This window comes from Myodes glareolus, chromosome X, assembly GCF_982192425.1.
Source record: "Myodes glareolus chromosome X, mMyoGla1.1, whole genome shotgun sequence".
Taxonomy (NCBI): domain Eukaryota; kingdom Metazoa; phylum Chordata; class Mammalia; order Rodentia; family Cricetidae; genus Myodes; species Myodes glareolus.
In genome coordinates, this window is record NC_142053.1 from 87567202 (window position 1) to 87585572 (window position 18371).

General features: G+C 39.1%; 1 protein-coding gene across 10 annotated transcripts in view; it reads right to left on the reverse strand.

Annotated features, from left to right (window-relative positions):
• Heph (hephaestin) overlaps positions 1–18371 on the reverse strand; it is an 87184-nt gene that overhangs the window by 30615 nt on the left and 38198 nt on the right. For all 10 annotated transcript variants that reach the window (XM_085684413.2, XM_085684412.2, XM_085684411.2 and 7 more), the window contains 3 exons: positions 17752–17963; positions 16655–16805; positions 16200–16412 (listed from right to left, as the gene is read on the reverse strand). In XM_085684413.2, coding sequence (XP_085540539.2) covers positions 16200–16412; positions 16655–16805; positions 17752–17963 — 576 coding nt within the window. The remainder of the gene's footprint in view (positions 1–16199; positions 16413–16654; positions 16806–17751; positions 17964–18371) is intronic.

Consider the following 18371-nt stretch of genomic DNA (forward strand, 5'->3'; position numbering starts at 1 on the left):
TTCCCAAGACTTTTATTTTTATCATCCTATGCAGCCATTTTATCAATAAATCTTATCACCTCTTCCTTAAAAATCACTCTTTCACTCCATTCCTATAGGCTCCACCTCTTGGTTCAAACCCCACTTAGCCCTTTCATTCAGCCCTCTCAGTCTTCCCTCCTAGTCTATCTATATTCATTTGAGTCACCCGCTGACCCACAGAAGCGCTCTTTTCCAGTGACCCCACAGCCCACTTGTCTAGGACACAGACAGGGCAACAGCAACCAAAGAATAAGACAGCCACCCAACAAAGACAAGACCAGATATTCACTCCAAGAAACATCTCAGACATCATAATTCTAGGTATTTCAATCCCAGTGCAAAACTGCAACATGAGGCTGAGTGGTGATGGTGCATGCCTCTAATCCCAGCAGATCTACTATCAATAATATACTATTAATATTATATTATATTAATAATAATTATCATTAGAGTCAGAGGCAGGTAGATCTATCTGAGTTCAAGGCCAACATGGTCTGCAGAGCGAGTTCCAGGACAGCTAGGGCTGCACAGACAAACCCTGTCTCAGAAAAAAAAATTGTAACAGGGAAGAGCCATGAAAATATGCCTTTACCAGAATCCAGTAACCCTACTGAAGAAGGCCCTGTAGAATGCAATAGAGCTGAAGCACAAGACAAGGACTTCAAAATAGCAATTATGAATATGTTCAAGGACCTTAAAGAGAATATAAATGAATCATTTAATGAAGCCCCATGGTGGTGAGGGGCAGTTGACTACAAGAAACGGCAGTGGAATTTAACAAAATAGAATACTTAAAGGAAACTCAAACTGAAATAAAACTGGAAATGGGAAATTTTGGATGAGAGTCAGAAACCTCAGAAGACTCGTCAATAGATTACATGGCATGAAAGAATCTATAACCTTCTATCATGTAAAACATCCCTTAGCCTACCACACTGCAGTGCTTGCTTTCTCTCTTTAACTCTCTCTTTTTAGACAGAGTCACCTCACATAGGCAAGGATGGCCTTGAACTCACTATGGACCAGCAGCCGGGCTCAAATTTGGCATCTTTCTGTCTGCATCTCCACAGTTCTGGGAATACACGCATGCATCACCATGCTGGGCCTTACCGACCTTGCATTGACCTTGAACAAGCTATGTTGGTTCTTACTTGACATTGGTCCTTTTCATCACCATTTAGGCTTCAGCTTATGTGTCATATTTTTGAGAGTATTTCTTTTGGACACACTGCTCTAAAATAACATCATCATCATTTTATCATATCACTCACTGCCTTTTGTTTTCTAACCTGTATCAGTATCTGAATTTATTCATGTATATTAAGAATATTCTGAGAGAAAAAAATAAAACGAGAATATTCTGAGAGAAAACCTCCTATCTAGGACAGGTATGATGGTGCATGTCTTGAATCCCAGCACTTGTGAAGCAGAGACAATAGAACCAATCATATTTCAAAGCCAGCCTCGGATACACAGCAAGTTTCAACAGAGCTGTATATCAAGATCATGTCTCAAAACACAAAAGTTCACATGCAAAAAGATTGTTATTTATCTAATTTACTCTACTATCACAATCTTACCAGTAAAGGGTTTTCAATTAATAGGGCTTTAATGACTAAATGTACCAGCAAATGCAGTGATTTATGCACGCTGCCCAAAAGCCAGGTCAGTAAGGTGGCTTAAAAGGTCTTGGCACTTGCCGCCAAAGTTGACAGCCTGAGTTTGTTTGTGGAGCTCACATGACAGAATAAAAAAACCAACTCCATAAAGTTGTCATCTTACCTCCATGCAAGTGCCATGCGCGCCCCCATAAATTAATTCATTAGATTAAAAAATTGAAAAACAAAAGTTATGTGATGAGTCAGGACATAGTATTTTAAAAATAAAGCCTGATAGCTACTTGATGCTAAAAAAGCAAGTAGAAAACATTCTGGTCTGGGACAGTCATATGATATTGCAAAAAATTTTCTTATAACAATCCTGTCTTTTAACTCACTTCGTTTTCAACATTCTTCTGTTCTAGATTCTTAATAGCGAGCATCACAATCATAACACTCCTAGTTATTGTCACAACTAAAATATCACTGCATTTATGAATATGTTTTTACCACGCCATATCAAGTAAGGAAACAAACCACTGGAATCAACCTTCTCCAGTCAAGGTTTTACTTCTTGATATTGACAGTGATCTTTACACCTCTGTCTCATTTCATTGCATGACAACAGCTACCCATCCTTAAAAGACCAGTAGAGACTACAGGTATAAAACCTTCATCAGAATGCCTGCTTCCTAGGAAACCTTCACTCTGTAAGTCAGGAAAACTTTGCTGTGGTTCCCTTCGTGCCATAGTTCATAGCAGACAGTGTCATCATGAGCTTGGTAATGTCTACATACTTACCCCCCTTTCCCACTATCTTTAAACTACGTGCTTCCTCCTCATATCCCCAGGACATAAGGCAGGAAGTAGAAGAAAATGGATATTAACTGAAACAGCTTAATAGAAAATATAAACTAAGGAGTGGGGAATAAAAAGAGGAAAAAGAGGGAAGAAGACGGAAAGAAAGTAGGAAAAAAAGCAAATGGAACGGAAATAAACAGTAAATAAAGATAGGCTGGTGAGGCAGCTCAGTGTGCAAAATCACTTGTTGTCAAGTCCCTGACCTGAGCTGGATCTCTGGGATACACATGGTGAAAGGAAAGAATAAACTCCCACAAATTGTCCTCGGACCTCCACAGGCACATATGAATGTAAACACACACACATACAAAGAGAGAGAGAGAGTGGGAGACAGAGACAGAGAGATAGAACAGACAGACACATATACACAGAGAGATACAGAGACATAGAGACACTGACAGAGAGAGAGTCAGAATCAATAGATATATTTTAAAGGTCACTAAAGAAAAAAAGAAGTGAAAAAAAGAAGAAAAACTCAAGAAATAGAAAGAAACAAGGAAAATGAATAGGAAGAATGCAAAGAAAAACTAGAGCAAGACTCCAGCCAGGGAAGCAGGCAGGGTAACTGCAGATCTTCACCTCTGTCCTCTCCTCCAAGTCTAACATGCCAGTCCCACGCCCAGCTCTGTGGCAGACCACCTGCTGTAGCCTCTCCTCACTCTCTGTCCTCATTCCCAAGAGATTAAACTGATCCTTATGGGAAATCTTGCTTTCCTTCCTTTTGTAGACCCCCCTAATGCCCCCACCCTTATAGCTCATTCATAAGTGTAAGATCCCAATACCTAGAAACATTTTACCCAGAACCCCCAGGAGCCACAACTTGCATAATCCCAAATAATTCCCTACCAGGCAACACACAGCCACTAGACCCTCCTAAGAACCAGAGGGGGCAAGAGAAACTAAGGAAACAACACCCACCCATCAAAGACAGGACCAGATAACAGCACCTATAATTAGAATCACTCCAAACCGAGATGCTTAAAAGCCAGCATGAAAACCTAATTACAGCCAGGACAAGATGTGCTCACTAGAGCACAGCAGTCCTACCACAGTAGGTCCTGAGAATTACAACTTATCTGAAGCACAAGACAAGGACCTTAAAATAGCTTTTATGAATATGATAGAGTTCCTTAAAGAGGAGATGAATAAATGCCTTAAATAAATCTATAAAAACACATACAAATACTGGAAATAAATGGATATAACAGTTCAAAATCTGGAAGGGGAAATAGAATTAATAAAGAAAACCCAAATTGAGGAAATGAAAAATTTAGGAACTCATTCAGGAACCTCAGAGAAAAACCTCACCAACAGAATACAAGAGATGGAACAAAGAATTTTAGGCGTAAAGACAAGATAAAAGAACTGCTTACTTTGTTCAAAGAAAATGTTAGATCTAAAAAAAAAAAAATCCAGACACAACACATCCTGGAAATCCATGGTACTATGAATGAACAAATCTAATAATAATAGGAATAGAGGAAGGAGAGAAAACCCAGGTCAAAGGCACAGAAAATATTTTCAACATTTCATAGAATTTCCCTAATGAGAGAATCATAATGACATGCTTAAAACATTTGTACTCTAACAAAATGGAAAATCAAAAAGAAGTGGAGAATTTTCTCAATATATTCCATTTATCAAAGTTAATTCAAGATCAGATAAGCAACCTTATTTTTTTCTAATTTTTCGATACAGGGTTTCTCTGTTCCTTTGAAGCCTATCCTGGAACTAGCTCTAGCTCTTGCAGACCAGGCTGGCCTTAATCAAACTCCACAGAAATTTTTCTAACCCTGTCTCCCAAGTGCTGGGATTCAAGGCATGCACCACCACTGCCCAGCTCAGATAAGCAATTTAAACGGGGCCAAATGGTTTTAGCACAGAATTCTACCAGACTTTCAAAGAAGAGTTAAAGCCAATACTTCTCAAATTATTCCACAAAATAACAGCAGAAGGAAGATTTCCCTATTTGTTCTATTAGACCACCATTACCCTAAAACCCAAATTACATAAAGAACCAACAAAGACAGTTACAGACCAATTTCCCTTATGAACATAGATTCAAATATCCACAATAAAAAAAACTTGAAAAACAAATCACAGAGCACATAAACACACACATACACACACACACACACACACACACACACACACACACACACACCTTGATCAAGTAAGCCTCAGCCCCAAGATACAGGGATGGCTCAGCATACATAAATTGATAAATGTAATCCACCATATAAACAAACTGAAAGAAAAAAACACAAGATCATCTCACTAGATTCATAAAAAGGTCTTTAACAAAATCCAACACCCTTTCATATGAAAATTTCTGAAAGATTAGGGAAACAATACAGACACACCTCCCATAACAGAGGCAGTTTACTTCAAGCCCAGAGTGAACATCTACTTAAGTGGAGAGAAACTCAAAGCAATTCCACTAAATTCAGGAACAAGACCATGTTGTCCATTCTCTCCATACCGATTGAATATAGTACTTGAAGTCTTAGCTAGAGCAGTAAGACAGCTGAAGGAGATAAAGAATATAAAAATTAAAATGGAAAAAGTCAAAGTATCTTTACTTGCAGATAATACGATAGTATACACAAGTGACCTGAAACTTCTCCAGCTGATAATTCTTTTTCAGCTAAGTAGCGGGAAACAAGATTAAGTCACAAAAAATGAGTAGCATTCTTATAAACAAATTACAAATTGACTGAGAAAGAAAAGGAAAAATGCCTTTCACAAAAGCCTCAAAAATATAAAATATCTTAGAGTAAATCTAACAAAGAAAGTAAATGACTTTTATGAAAAAAATTAAAGACTTTGAAAGAAATTGAAGATGTCAGAAAATGGAAAGATCTCTCATGTTCATGGATAGGTAAGATTAGTATAGTAAAAACGGCATCCGACCAAAAGCAATCTACAGAGTGAATGTAATCCCTATCAACACGCCAACACAATTCTTCATAGATCTTTGAAGAAACAATTTTCAGCTTCATATGGTAACACACACACACACACACACACGAGCCAGAACATCTAAAACAATACTATAGAAAAAACTGATGGAAGTATCACCATTCCCAGTTCGAAGTTGTACTACAGAGCTGTAGTCATAAAAACAGCATGGTGCCTCACAAAACCAGACATACTGATCAACGGAATTGAATTAGTGGCCCAGACATAAATCCACACACCTATGAATACCTGATTTTGATAAAGAAGCCAGAAATATACACTGAAAAAAAAGACAGCATCTTCAGTAAATTCTACTGGTTAAATTGGATTCCTGCATATAGAAGGAATAGATCCATATTTATCATCCTGCACAAAACTCAACTCCAAATGGATCAAAGAATCCAATGTAAAACCAGATATAGTAAACCTGATAGAAGAGAGAACAGCATTGAACTCATTGGCACAGGAAAAGACTTTCTGAAAAGAGCACTATTAATGCAGGCACTATGATCAACAATAAATAAATGAAACTTCACTGAAAAGTTTCTGCAAGGCAAAGAACACCACCATTGGACAAAATGGCAGCCTAGAGATGGAAAGAGATTATTAAGCAGTTCCACATCTGATAGAGAACTAATATCTAAAATAAATGAAGAACTCAAAAAACTGTGTATCAAGCTACAACCCCTTTCAAAGATGGGGTACATATCTAAACAGAGAATTCTCAATAGAGAAAACTCAAATAACTGAGAAATACTTGAAATGTGCAGCATCCTTAGTCATCAGGAAAATGCAAATTGAAATCACTTTGAGATTTTTATCTTACACCCCTCAGAATGGCCAAGATCAGTAAAACAAATGACAGCTCATGCTGGCAATGATGTGGTAGAAGGGGTGCGCCCACACACTGCTGGTGGGAAGGCAAACTTGCATAGTCACTATGGAAATCAGTGTGGTAGTCTCTAGGAAGATAGAAATTGATCTCCCTCAAAACCCTGCTATGCCACTCTTGGGCATATGCCCAAGGATGCTTCATTGTACCATAAGATACTTGCTCAGCCATATTCATAGCTGTTCTCTTCATAAGAGCAAGAAGTTGCAAGCAACCTAGATGTCACTCAATAGATGAATGGAAAAAGAAAATGTGGCGCATGTACAGGTGGAATATTACTCAGCCATTAATAAAATGAAGTCATGAAATTTGCAGCTATATGGATGGAACTAGAAAAAAAATCACCCTGAATAAGGTAACCCAGACCCAGAAAGACAAATATGGTATGTATTCACTTATATGTGGATAGTAGATGTTAAGCCAATGACAACCAAGCTGTAATGTGTAGAATCACAAAGACAAGTATAGAGTAAGTAATATACTAGTGGTCACAGATAAATCTCCCTAGAAAAAGAAAAATAGAATAGATAATTATGGAAGGATGGGGAGGACTGGAACAAGGGGAACAAGTGGGGAAGTGTAGGAGACAGAAATGAGGGAGGGAATACAGGAAGAGACAGCTAAAATTAAGGGCATTGAGGGGGCAATAAGGAAACCTAATACACTAAAAGCTTCCTAAAATATATGCATATATGAAAGTGATATAAATGAAATTTCCAAGTAATGAGGGAAACAGAGACCTAATTGGACATCTCTTATCTTTGAATGAAGCTTCCAGTACTGGTAATGAGTTAAATCTAATTGAGTTGTTGGCCAGAGATCTTATGGAAACCCCAAACAACGCAGGCTGTTCCTAAGACTGTAGGTGTGCTCTCTACAAACTGACAGCAAGGCCCCATTGCTGAAGATAACACCTACACAAGCACTGCACACAGAAGTTAGAGTGGTGCCTACATAGAGCCTTTTCCTCTATATGCTGGGGCCTTTGAGACAGGAAGGTACTCTGCAGGCTACCAAATCAGAAACATAATCACTAACCCAGCTACAAATCTTTTGATCTTCAATTGTGGCCTGTCAATATATCCTAGCACAAGAGTGGCGCAAAGCTTGTGGGAGAAACCAATTATACAATATATGGCTTGGCTTAAAGCCCATTCCATGAAAGAGAACCCATACCCATTACTGCTTGGGTAACCAAGAACCAGAGACTAAATAGCCCGGGGACCTAGGGGAAAACCAAATACTACTAAACGGCAATAAAATGACTGCTAATGACATTCTGCTAACTCATAGATGCCTTGCTCAGTCATCATCAGAGAAGTTTCTGTTATGAATGTTCGTCACTTTAAGAGACAAGCTACGCCCACTCCCTGCGGCCCCTCCCCTCCTCTCGCCCTCTTGATTCTCTCTCTGTTCCCTTTGGCCCCTGCGGGCTCTCCTTCCCGCCCCCCCCCCTCTCCCTCTCTCTCTCTCTCTCTCTCTCTCTCTCTCTCTCTCTCTCTCTCTCTCTCTCTCTCTCTCTCTCTCTCTCTCCTCCCTTCTTTCCTTTTTTCTTCCCATTTTATAACTCAACTAATAAATATCCAATTCTATTCCGTATGATGTGTCTGTACCTCCTACCCGCTGCCTGCCCACAGGCTGCTCGTAGCTGGGAACTTGGGACCAGCCCGGAGCCGCATGTCTGGGCCCGCCCCGAGGCTGGTGGCTCTCCCTGGTCAGGGAACCTCACTGTTGCCACCCGCTGCTGCATAGCCATCTCTGCCTGAGACTGGCTGCTTCCAGGGCCCGCTGCCTGCCGTCACATGGCCTGCTACCACCATTTGGGGACCTACAGCGTTTATGCTGCCTGCTGCCACAGGGGATCTTGCAGCATTTTAAAAAAAAAATCATAAGTTTCCTCTAGTCAAACAGTATGCAAAGAGACACCTAGTAAGCTAAGCCCTAAATGGGAAATCTACATCAAATCCCTCCCCTTCTACAGGGGAGGAGGAGGAAAGAGTGTATGAGACAGAGGGGGATGAAGGTCACCACAGAAACATGGTTTAAATCAACATATGATATCAGAGACTATAACAGTACACACAGGGACTGAAAAGGTCTAAGCCAAAAGGTCCTAGAGCTGAAAGAAGTGGACTCATGCTCCCATTCCCTAACCCTAAAGCTACCTCCAATTGATAACCACTTGCAAATGAAAATGTAGTTTTGTCCAACAGAGTCTCGCAGAGGAAACAAAACACTATTAAAGGTAGACTGTATGCCCACCCATAAAATGAAAACAAACTCATTGATTTCTTTGGGATTTTTTTTTGATTTGTCTCATAATTTCATGTCAAGTCTTTTTTAAATTTCTATTTTATTTATATATTTATTTATGTCCTTTGCATATATATTATGGTTTCCAGTTTAGTGTTCTTATGGGATTCCTGAGTTTGCATATAAGTAGATCTCTGAGTCTCTATTTCTTGTGCCTTTGCTTGGGCTCTTTCCCTTCTTTTTGTTTGTTTTGTCCTATCCCAGTGTGATCGTTTTTAGCTTCATCTTGCTGTATTTTATTGTGTTATTATCCCTTACAAGTATGTTCATTTTCTAATGAGAGACAGAAAGGGAGTGGATCTAGATGGGAGTGGAGGTGGGGAGGAACTGAAAGAGAGGGATGGGACACTAAAATCAGGATACATTATACCAGAAAGCAATCTATTTTCAATAAAATAGAAAAGAAAACAACAAAAAATTAAGAAGAAAAAAGACAAGAGTATAAGGAAATTGATAAAATAAAGAATAAAAGAAAATGCAAATAAGGGTAGAAAATAAGGAAAAACAAAGTGCAAGATGAGAGGCCAACAAGAAAAAGAGAAAAATAAGAAGAAAAAGGACATCAAAGGGAGAAAACAAAACAGCACAAAGAAATGAGAGTTTGAAAGGAAAGTGAGAAATTCAGACTCATACAACAGATGAACAGAAGACAAAGGGAGAGTAAAGTAGAGAAATCAAATCTGTGCTTATTTCTGGTTACATGATAACAGCGTTTGTTTAAATGATACCAAGGGGAAGTGTTTCTGTGTCCCTAATATGATATTGATGCATTATTAGGGACTCACAGTTTATTATTAATACTTTCAAACTGGCTCTGAATAAGGAATCGTTAATGTGTTTAATCCACACATTTTGGTGTTCTGTGTGAGATATCTTTAATGTATCAGTGGTGCATTTTACAGCACTCAGTTTGAGAGCAGGATTGCCTGAATTGATAGGAGCGTATGGGGGAAGATCCCTTGTTGGCGACGCATGGCTTGTTGGGGATTTGAATTTTGAATGTCTCAGGTGCCAAAAGCAATATTAGTCTATGAGTCTCCCAAAAGCTCCCAGCTCGAGTGTTTGCAGTGGGGCATACGGTCCCAAGGCAAAGGGAAATCTGGCCATCTCAGGTTGAAAGAACCTATATGTCACTCTTGGCAGCAGTGGGCCATGACCAGAAAGCTCTTCTCCAACAATACATCTTTTATTTCCTTTTTCTCGTTCGTCAAGTCCTGTTGAATTCTACTTCAACTTCCACCACCAGAGGTGGCTTTCTCTTAAGCACACCAATGCCCAGCCTGCCTGTTCACTTTGCCTTCTACTCTCACTATGGAGAATTTCTTGATTCCTCTATCTCATATCCAAGAACAACAGCTAGCAAATTTATTCTTTAAAAAATAGATTAAGATATTAAAACTGGCTTGTAAAGTTTTGTCAAGCAAACCAGACATATACAATTCCTCTGGGGCCTCTTTGTTCCAGGCCCTATCTTAATCAGACAACTTAGCAGCCCCGCCACCTGCTGCTAAGAACAGCAAGCAAGCCTCTGCCAGTTCTTCCCCTGAGGCTGCCTGGTCAGTTCATCCATAGCTAAAATGCCTGCTTTCACCTTGAAAACATGCTGGTTTTGTACTGTCTCTGCAGACAAAGGAGGGTCGTGGTCTTTGCTGATGATACGTATTTGAGAGCTTGAACGGAGAGTTCCATTACCCGAGTGTCTAAAGTAAAACTTCTACACTGAGGCACAGTTGCCCTATAGTACTCAATGGGTTAATGAAGAATAAAGACTCTGGAAGACCTCACAGACTCTGATGCAAGGGCCAACAGTAGGTACATAAATAAACAAATAAAATCCCTAACCTTAAGACACACTCAGGGTATTGTTCCACGATCAGACAAAAAAGGCACAGAGAACTTGATGGTCTTTGCTGGAAATAGTAAAGAGATTGCCGGCAACGTATTTCTTTCATTGTTTTGTGAACATACAAATCCGAACTAGACCCTTTTAAGTGTTTCAAATGCAAGAAGCAGGCTTTGCCTCTTCCTAGAGCCAACAGGCTTCCTACTGAAAGAAGTAAACTCGTAAACAGGTTTCAATGGGAAAACGCGCTCAAAACTAGCATGCTGTTTGTTGTTATTGACCTAAAGATTGCTTTTTGCTACCTCTTTGCAGCCTGATAATGAAAGCGATTTGCCTTTCCAATGACTACTCTCAATATTCAAGCACCCATATCTCCTAGTATTAAAAAGGATAAATGTGTGTAAAGACAGAAGGCGTTTTAGTTTTTAAAATGGCTACAGGAGTTGGATATTTCCATATGAAAAGGTAGACAGTTGGTGCAAGTTGCCTGGCAAGGGTCTGAACCGTTGATTCAAAGTATGTGAAATACGAGACATAGATAGTACATATGATATTCAAACTTCTGTATTTAATTCATTGATATTAAACCTCTACTTGAATCAATGGGGTTTCCATAAGTTGTAAATACTGGCTACTAAAGCTTTACAAAAACACTGTAAAATTTTCATAGACATGGTCTCAAAAATTTAAATTTCTTTCAGATATTTAATTAATTTCATGTTGGTGTTGATACCGTTTCAGGTTTCTTTGTTGCTACAGCTCAGATACTGATCAGCTGCAGAAATTTGCTGCCTGATTCTCTGTTATGAGGATCTCAAAAGAGATCGAAATGGACAATGGTCCTTCTGACGATTGAAAACTTTATCTCTTTTTGCCAATTTTGAAATGTTTATGTCTCTCTTATGGTCATAAGGAATGCCCTATAATCCCAAAGACAAGTCAAAATCGAAAAGATTATTCCTCACTCAAAAATTAAATATTTAAACAAAAAAATGGAGAGGGGGGGAATAAAGGAACTGACTGCTCAGGATCAACTTGCCAAAGCAACTTACACTTTCAATTTTAAGAAGTTGTTTCTCCCAGTCTTTCCCCTGACACCTATACAAGTTAACATCATAAAAAGCAGGAAGTTTTATCCAAACCCATGATTTTATATAAATTCTCAAGGACCTAACTAACCTACATTTGGATACTATTCCCTTTATAATTTAGGGCTGAGGTTTCGCATCTGTGCTTTCTCCTACAGGCCTTCTCTAGCTACAACAGGATTAACAAAGTGGCACCATAACCTTGAACCAGAAGACAACAACCTGGTAACAAGAGAGGGACTCGCCTAACTTTTAACCACATATAAATCACCCTTTACCAGAGTTACTCCCATTACAACATTTTTTTATCTCCTGGTTTTAATTCTGAAGCAAGCCTACGCATGCCTGGATTCCGGTTAATCTGGCTTGCCCATGACATGGAAGATCTGCTTCAGAACAACTTAATTATTCCCTTGAACATATATGTACAAAAGATTCACTGGAATGATTGCTAAGGGCTGTCTTAGCTGCCACAGTTGGAGCTAAAACTGAGAAATTATCCTTAACTCAATCTGTCCAAACTAAAGCAACTGCAAATTCCTATCTTCAAAATGAACATCTGGAAATGATGTTTTATACTAACTGGCTCAACCCCTCTAATTGTTTTTCAGGATTAAATATTAAGATGTGGTCTTTTACAGACAAATCATTCTGTCTGCTTCTTTCTCGAAGTCCTAGTGTGTCCTTGTCTACTCTTCAAAAGGACCACCCTTACCAAAGTGATACTGATTTAGGCAGCCTCCCCAGCTGCCTAAATCCTTTGGCCAGCTCTTCACCAGTGACTACCTCCAGCAATGTGTTACTTCTTTAATAAAACAAAAATGTAAAGACTGTGGGGATGCAACCTGATAAAAAATATCTCTTAGATTCCAAGAACCTGGAACTTCTGCTGGACCACATAGCCAGAGTTAATAATACACCTTGAGGTCACATAAGACATAAGACTGCTAGCCTACTGTGTACTTATCCTGTTTACTTAGCATGCCTTTCAGAGAACAATGTAACAACCAACCTTACTGGCCTTGAATTTTCCATGTAATCAGCTTTTACAACCTACATTAATCCATAGTTAAAACCTTAAATTATATACTCACCCATGTCCCTGACCTACAGGAATGCATGTGTTCTAGTAATCATTTGTTGAAAGAGCAAAAATTGAGTTTGAAGAGCATTCTTTTCAAATGAATCTCAACAATAAACGTTGAGCACAGCATTCAGATATTGCTTGATAAACAATGATGTTTATCACACTGCTTGCTAGCTGGCTCAGTTGGAGTGACTAAATTCCTTGTAAAATTCTGTTAAAAAGTTCTGGAAAGGATCCTCATTCCTTCCCCATGTGATACTTTCTGTACTGTTCAATAAATTCAGAGCAAAGCCCTTCGTTAGGAACAGACAGATGCAGGGGCAGGGGCAGATTCACAGGACAGCATTCAAGCGGCAGAGATTCACCCACATACCAAAGACAGGACAGAAGACACGGGGAGGGTAAAATAGAGACTTCTAATCTGGGCTTGTTTGTAGTTAAATGACACCGAGAGGAAATGCTTTGATTTTTTCCCCCTTAATGCAACACCGACAAATTATTGGTGACTCAGAGTTTACTATTAATGTCTTCAAACCGACCACACAAAGGAAATGAGAAAGAGAAGGAAAAGATAGAAATAACGAACAAAGAAAGAGCTCCATTGACAAAGATAAAAACAGAGGAAAGAAACCCTAATCAGTGTCTGGGTGGGTGGTAAAAATAATATTATCTATGCTATTGAATAACTAACATCATTTTAATAGAACATAATATAGTCAGGCTTTAACCTTTATCTGACACCTTTCCTGGTATTAAAGATCTAGTCTCAGTATTTCAGTTTGAATATCTGAGGCACATTAATCATAGTGCTATTTTTAAATCAAGATGGTATTTTCAATTAAAGGTAATATAAGCCTATTAAAATAATGAATACCTAAATGAAAAAATACTGCAGCAAAGAAAAAAATAACTGTGACAGCAATCACCTATAGGCCCACATATAGATTCCTTAAATATTTTATTTATTCTTTAATATCTGATTTTGTTGCTTGATTTTTTTTTTCAAACCTAAGTATCGAAGACATAACATGCTGAATCTCCAACATGGAATTTTATGAGGGAGTCCTGTTATACTGCTCAAGGTGTTGTCAAATTCACTGGCTCGGGTCATACATATTCCTATCTTCACCTTCCAAGGTGCCTGCACTAAAGAGAAGACACGTGCCACTGTGCCTGGCTACAGTGAGGCGCATGAACCATCTGCAAAGCTGAGCAAACACAACTGTATATTCATTACTGTCAGTCGATACTAGTCTCCACAGAATTGTAAAGCCAGATTCTGATCTGGATTGGCCATTATATTGCTTTGATTTGGGAGACCTATTCACAATGATTCCTCTCCTTCTTAATGATAAAGCAAGTGCCCAGGGGACATATTGAAAGTTCAAATTCAAAAAATCCTCCACGAATGAGAATTAATAGAATTTGACAGAGGATGAAGCAGAAGAAAAGCCAAAACTTCACTGTCAATACTTCTAACCTGTGCAAGTCATGTATCCCTTTCAGGTAAGTGTTTATTGCATCTATTAGCGAAGTTAGTGAACCTAGGTGACTTAAAAGGAGCCTTACAGATTCCCGTTTTCAATGACTTGACATTTCTTTGGCAAAGAAATTTTAAAAATATGTATGTATAAAGAACGAAGGAAAGATTTTTGTTTTTGCTAGTAATAAAATTCAAGAATCTTAGTCAATAGTCACATTTTAAGCTTTTACACTTGAAAACCCACCATTGTATTTCCCTCCAGACTTCCACCAATTTTTGGAGTATTTAAATCGTACTTTGAGATGGGATATTTTCCAAGCTGGTCTCCGAATCCTGAGCTTAAGCGATCCCCCTGTCTCAGTCACTGAAGTTACTAGGGCTATAAAGACATATCACTGTGTATAGCCAGAATGTTTACAGCTACTCTTTATGGTCCATAATATGATAGCAAATAAAAATTTCATTCACTTAAAATTAGAATGAACCCTAAGAAATTATATAGATGTGCTTGGGATGCTAGCTGATTTTTCAGAAAAGCCATTGAATTTGGATATGGTTTTGGGATTAAAGCTTAAGAATATGATCTTCCTTATCCATAGCTTTCCTACTCCCATGCACTGAAAGTGCACCTGTTTCTTTCAACTCTATTAACTGATGTGGACGTAATTTGCTAACAACTTTCTCTGGTCAAGAAAATGCTCTAGGTAGATGGGAAATAAGACATCTGAAGAGAATAAAATTGTGTTGTGCTTGGAAAGTTCACATCCATGAAGAAATTATTTAAATTGCTACAAAAATCCTCTCTTTAAGGAATTGTGTTCCAAATATAAACAATTTACACAGCTAAAATAAAAGTTTAAAAAAAAAACAAAAATCAAAGTTGAGTAGAAACTGAAGTGATACATAAACACTTACAAATGCTCTTGCCACCTACTGGCTAGGAAAATACTCTGGACTGAAAAAAAACATGGTGCATTCTAAACAGCTTAAGCTTAACAGGATCTGAGAAAAACTGAAATTTCAAACTTCTTCACAAAAAAGGAGACAGGAATTACTGTTGAGAACATGGGAGAAATAAGAGAGGTAGTACAGAGAAGAAAGGAAATGAGGAAGAAGGAAGCGAGGAAGGAAGGATGGAAGAAAAAAGGGAAGGAAGGAAGGAAGGGAGGGAGGGAGGGACGAAGGAAGGAAGGAAGGAAGGAAGGAAGGAAGGAAGGAAAGTTGAGTCTGTACAGATAAAGGAAGTGTTCAGTACAAAGTGGTTAACAAGTCGGGAAAAGATCCTTCCAAGGCTTTGTTTTCTGATCTAAAATGAAGCCAAGTGAAATAGATTGCTCATGCCATGTTGTAGGTAGTAACAAAAAGCAGAGACTCGATTCCAGAACTTCAGATTTCTTGACCCTCCTCTTCATACCCAAACAATGACTTCGTTTCACATTGTTTACACTTCTGTTCCTTATTAGAGCCCAAAAGAAGGCCACAAAAGTTCCTCAAATCTTAGTTATAACTAAGGCGTGTAGCTGAACAAACATAGCTTTCTCTAGTCATTTGTTTTCATTACAAATACATTTATTTGACTTAACACAGACAGACATACAGACAGATACACACACACACACACACACACACACACAGAGAGCTTGCAGAAACCTTCACAGAATAGCAGAGTTGAAAGCACATGAACATTCCATTGACTTCCTGAACATAAGTACTCTATTATAATCTATCTCTTTATAGCCAAAGAGCTGTGTGCCAAGAGCTGTCACATCAACGCTAATCTGAAGCTGAGCAGTGCCTGAACTTCCCTCCTCTTGCTCCAGAACAGAGCTTTCTCAGCCTGCTACTCACTCTACAAATGAAGAAAACATCAAATAATCAGAACATGGACCATACATTGAAGAGATAAAAGTGTTTTGAAAATCTCCCAAGCCTCCTGAACACATCACCCTTTTCTTCCTACTACCCCTTCCTCCTCCCATGTCACCCCTTGTCACTCTAGACCCCCTACTTAACAACGCCCGTGCACCTTGTGCCTGCTGCCGAAGCACTTACCAGGATTGTCAGGCTGCATGACAGCCATCACAAAGGCATGGGGAAAGAGCATGGCTGCACCTTTCCTCATGCCCTGAAGCTGGATAGTGTTGCCCTCGAACATGACCCCATGCACATCAGTCTCTGTGCCCAGGCCAAGCAGGTGCCAGGCCACCGTATCACCCTTGCACATGTCCAGTCTGGGCAGATTAGAGAACAGAAACCCATTGATAGCTGGAAAACAAAAACGCAGACAAAATAAAGAGATGTGATCAGACTGCTCAAATCATGGTCAGCAGTATATTATCCCTGTACTATGATTTCCCCTAGCTTGAAGTCTCTCAGTCTAGCTTTTCCCTTGTATAAAGATTATCAATGAAATGAGTATTTTTAGGAATTGGTTATGAGTATGGTTCGAGTTGCATGTTTCCTTGGGACCCCAAAGCTATAGTCAAAGGCAACACCATTCCCCTTACCATGCATTCGATTGGAATCTTGGAAGCCCTCAACATCCTCTGAGAGCAGTCGGGTATCCAACATACCAGCTGCTTGATTGGCATCGCTGTACCAACTGTTGTTCTCATCAAACACGGTGAAGAGGAGAAAAAATTCTTTATCCATTCCTTTCTGTGGTCCCATTGGAAAGAAATAGAGGGAGGAATGACAATGGATTCAGCAGCTGAGCACTGCGTAGTTGTAGACCCAAGGATCCCTGATTCTTTCTCATTTCTTTTTGTGCAGACTCAGAGCCAGGCCCATATCTCATGCTCAGAGCTGCAGCTGTTGCTAGGCAGGTTTTCCTCAGGAAGACTTCAAATTGTCGAGGAGATAAGGTCAGAGTGAAGGAAGAAGACCAGAGGCAAATCATGTAGGAAAGGAAGCAGGGAAGAAGCACAGGCTGTGGATTAAGGAAGCATAGCACAGGATGTGACCAAAGATAGCTTGAAGTCACCTGCGGAGAGGATTGAGGAGAGAGTTGCTAGGAAAGTGCGGAAGGTCTACGGAGGGAAATTAGAAAATGATTTTAAAAATTAGAAGTGCATTAACACCATTTATTATTGTTAAAGCTGATGTTTACTGGGTGCTTACTATATGCCAGACACTGCAGTAAGCATTTGATGTGTATTAATTTTATGACTTTTCCAAGAAATCAAAGATAACTTCAGCTGTTAACCCTTTCTTTACCGATGAAGAAGTTAAATTAAAGAGACTTTAAGTAACTAGTCCAAAGTTACACAGAAAATGGGATAGGAAAAAAACGGCAAAAAAATATTAAAGCAAGTATATGGGTTGTAAACAAGTTTATGGGTCACTGAGGTAAGAGGGGGAATAATAATTGGGATATATGGAAAACATAAGAATCAAAAGCTAAGAAAGATGTATGTTTGCATATAAAATATTAATATACTTAAGAACAGGTGGTCACCAACTATTAATTTCTGATATAATTGCTTGGTTCAACTTTTCTCTATTCCCTTACCTCCAGGATCCAACCCCATTCTTGACACACACCCGGAAACACAGTTTTAGTTCTTTCCAGCCAATCTTCCTACCCCAGACTCCCCAGAAATACCTGCTTGCCATCTGCACCCAAGGCGCCAGCCTTGCAAATCAGCAGAGGGCCAACCAGGCCCGAATTTGTATCTCTTATGGGATCTACAGCAGAGAAGTACATCCAGGTAAGGCAGGCAGGATCCTGAGCAGCTGGTCCAGCATGGGGAGGAACTGTCCACTTGTATGTAACTTTCTCAAAGGGCTTGGCTACCAAGCCAGGATGAGCTGTACCTGCAGGGAAACATGAAGCCATTACTTACAATGGCTAGAGTAAGGACCAACCGCTCCAAAATTATAAACTACAATGACATTTTAAGGCAACAGTGATAGCAGTACCATGCGATAATGGATGCTGCAGTGCATGAGTGCAAACTCGTGGCCTTTTCCAAGCTAGACAAGAGAGTTCTCCCACTGAACTGCAGCCCGTCTTATGGCTGTATTCTCTTAAATGGACGCACAACATGATCAAGCAATGCACAGAACTGTAGTTTTTTTTATTTTCAGCATATTAGTAATCAAAGACATATAAATGAAAGCATTTAAATCATTTTGACCTATCAAATTGGCAAATATTTTATAAATTTCAATCAGTGTAATGAAAATGGTCCAGATGGTATCTAGCTCTTTCCCTCACCTACA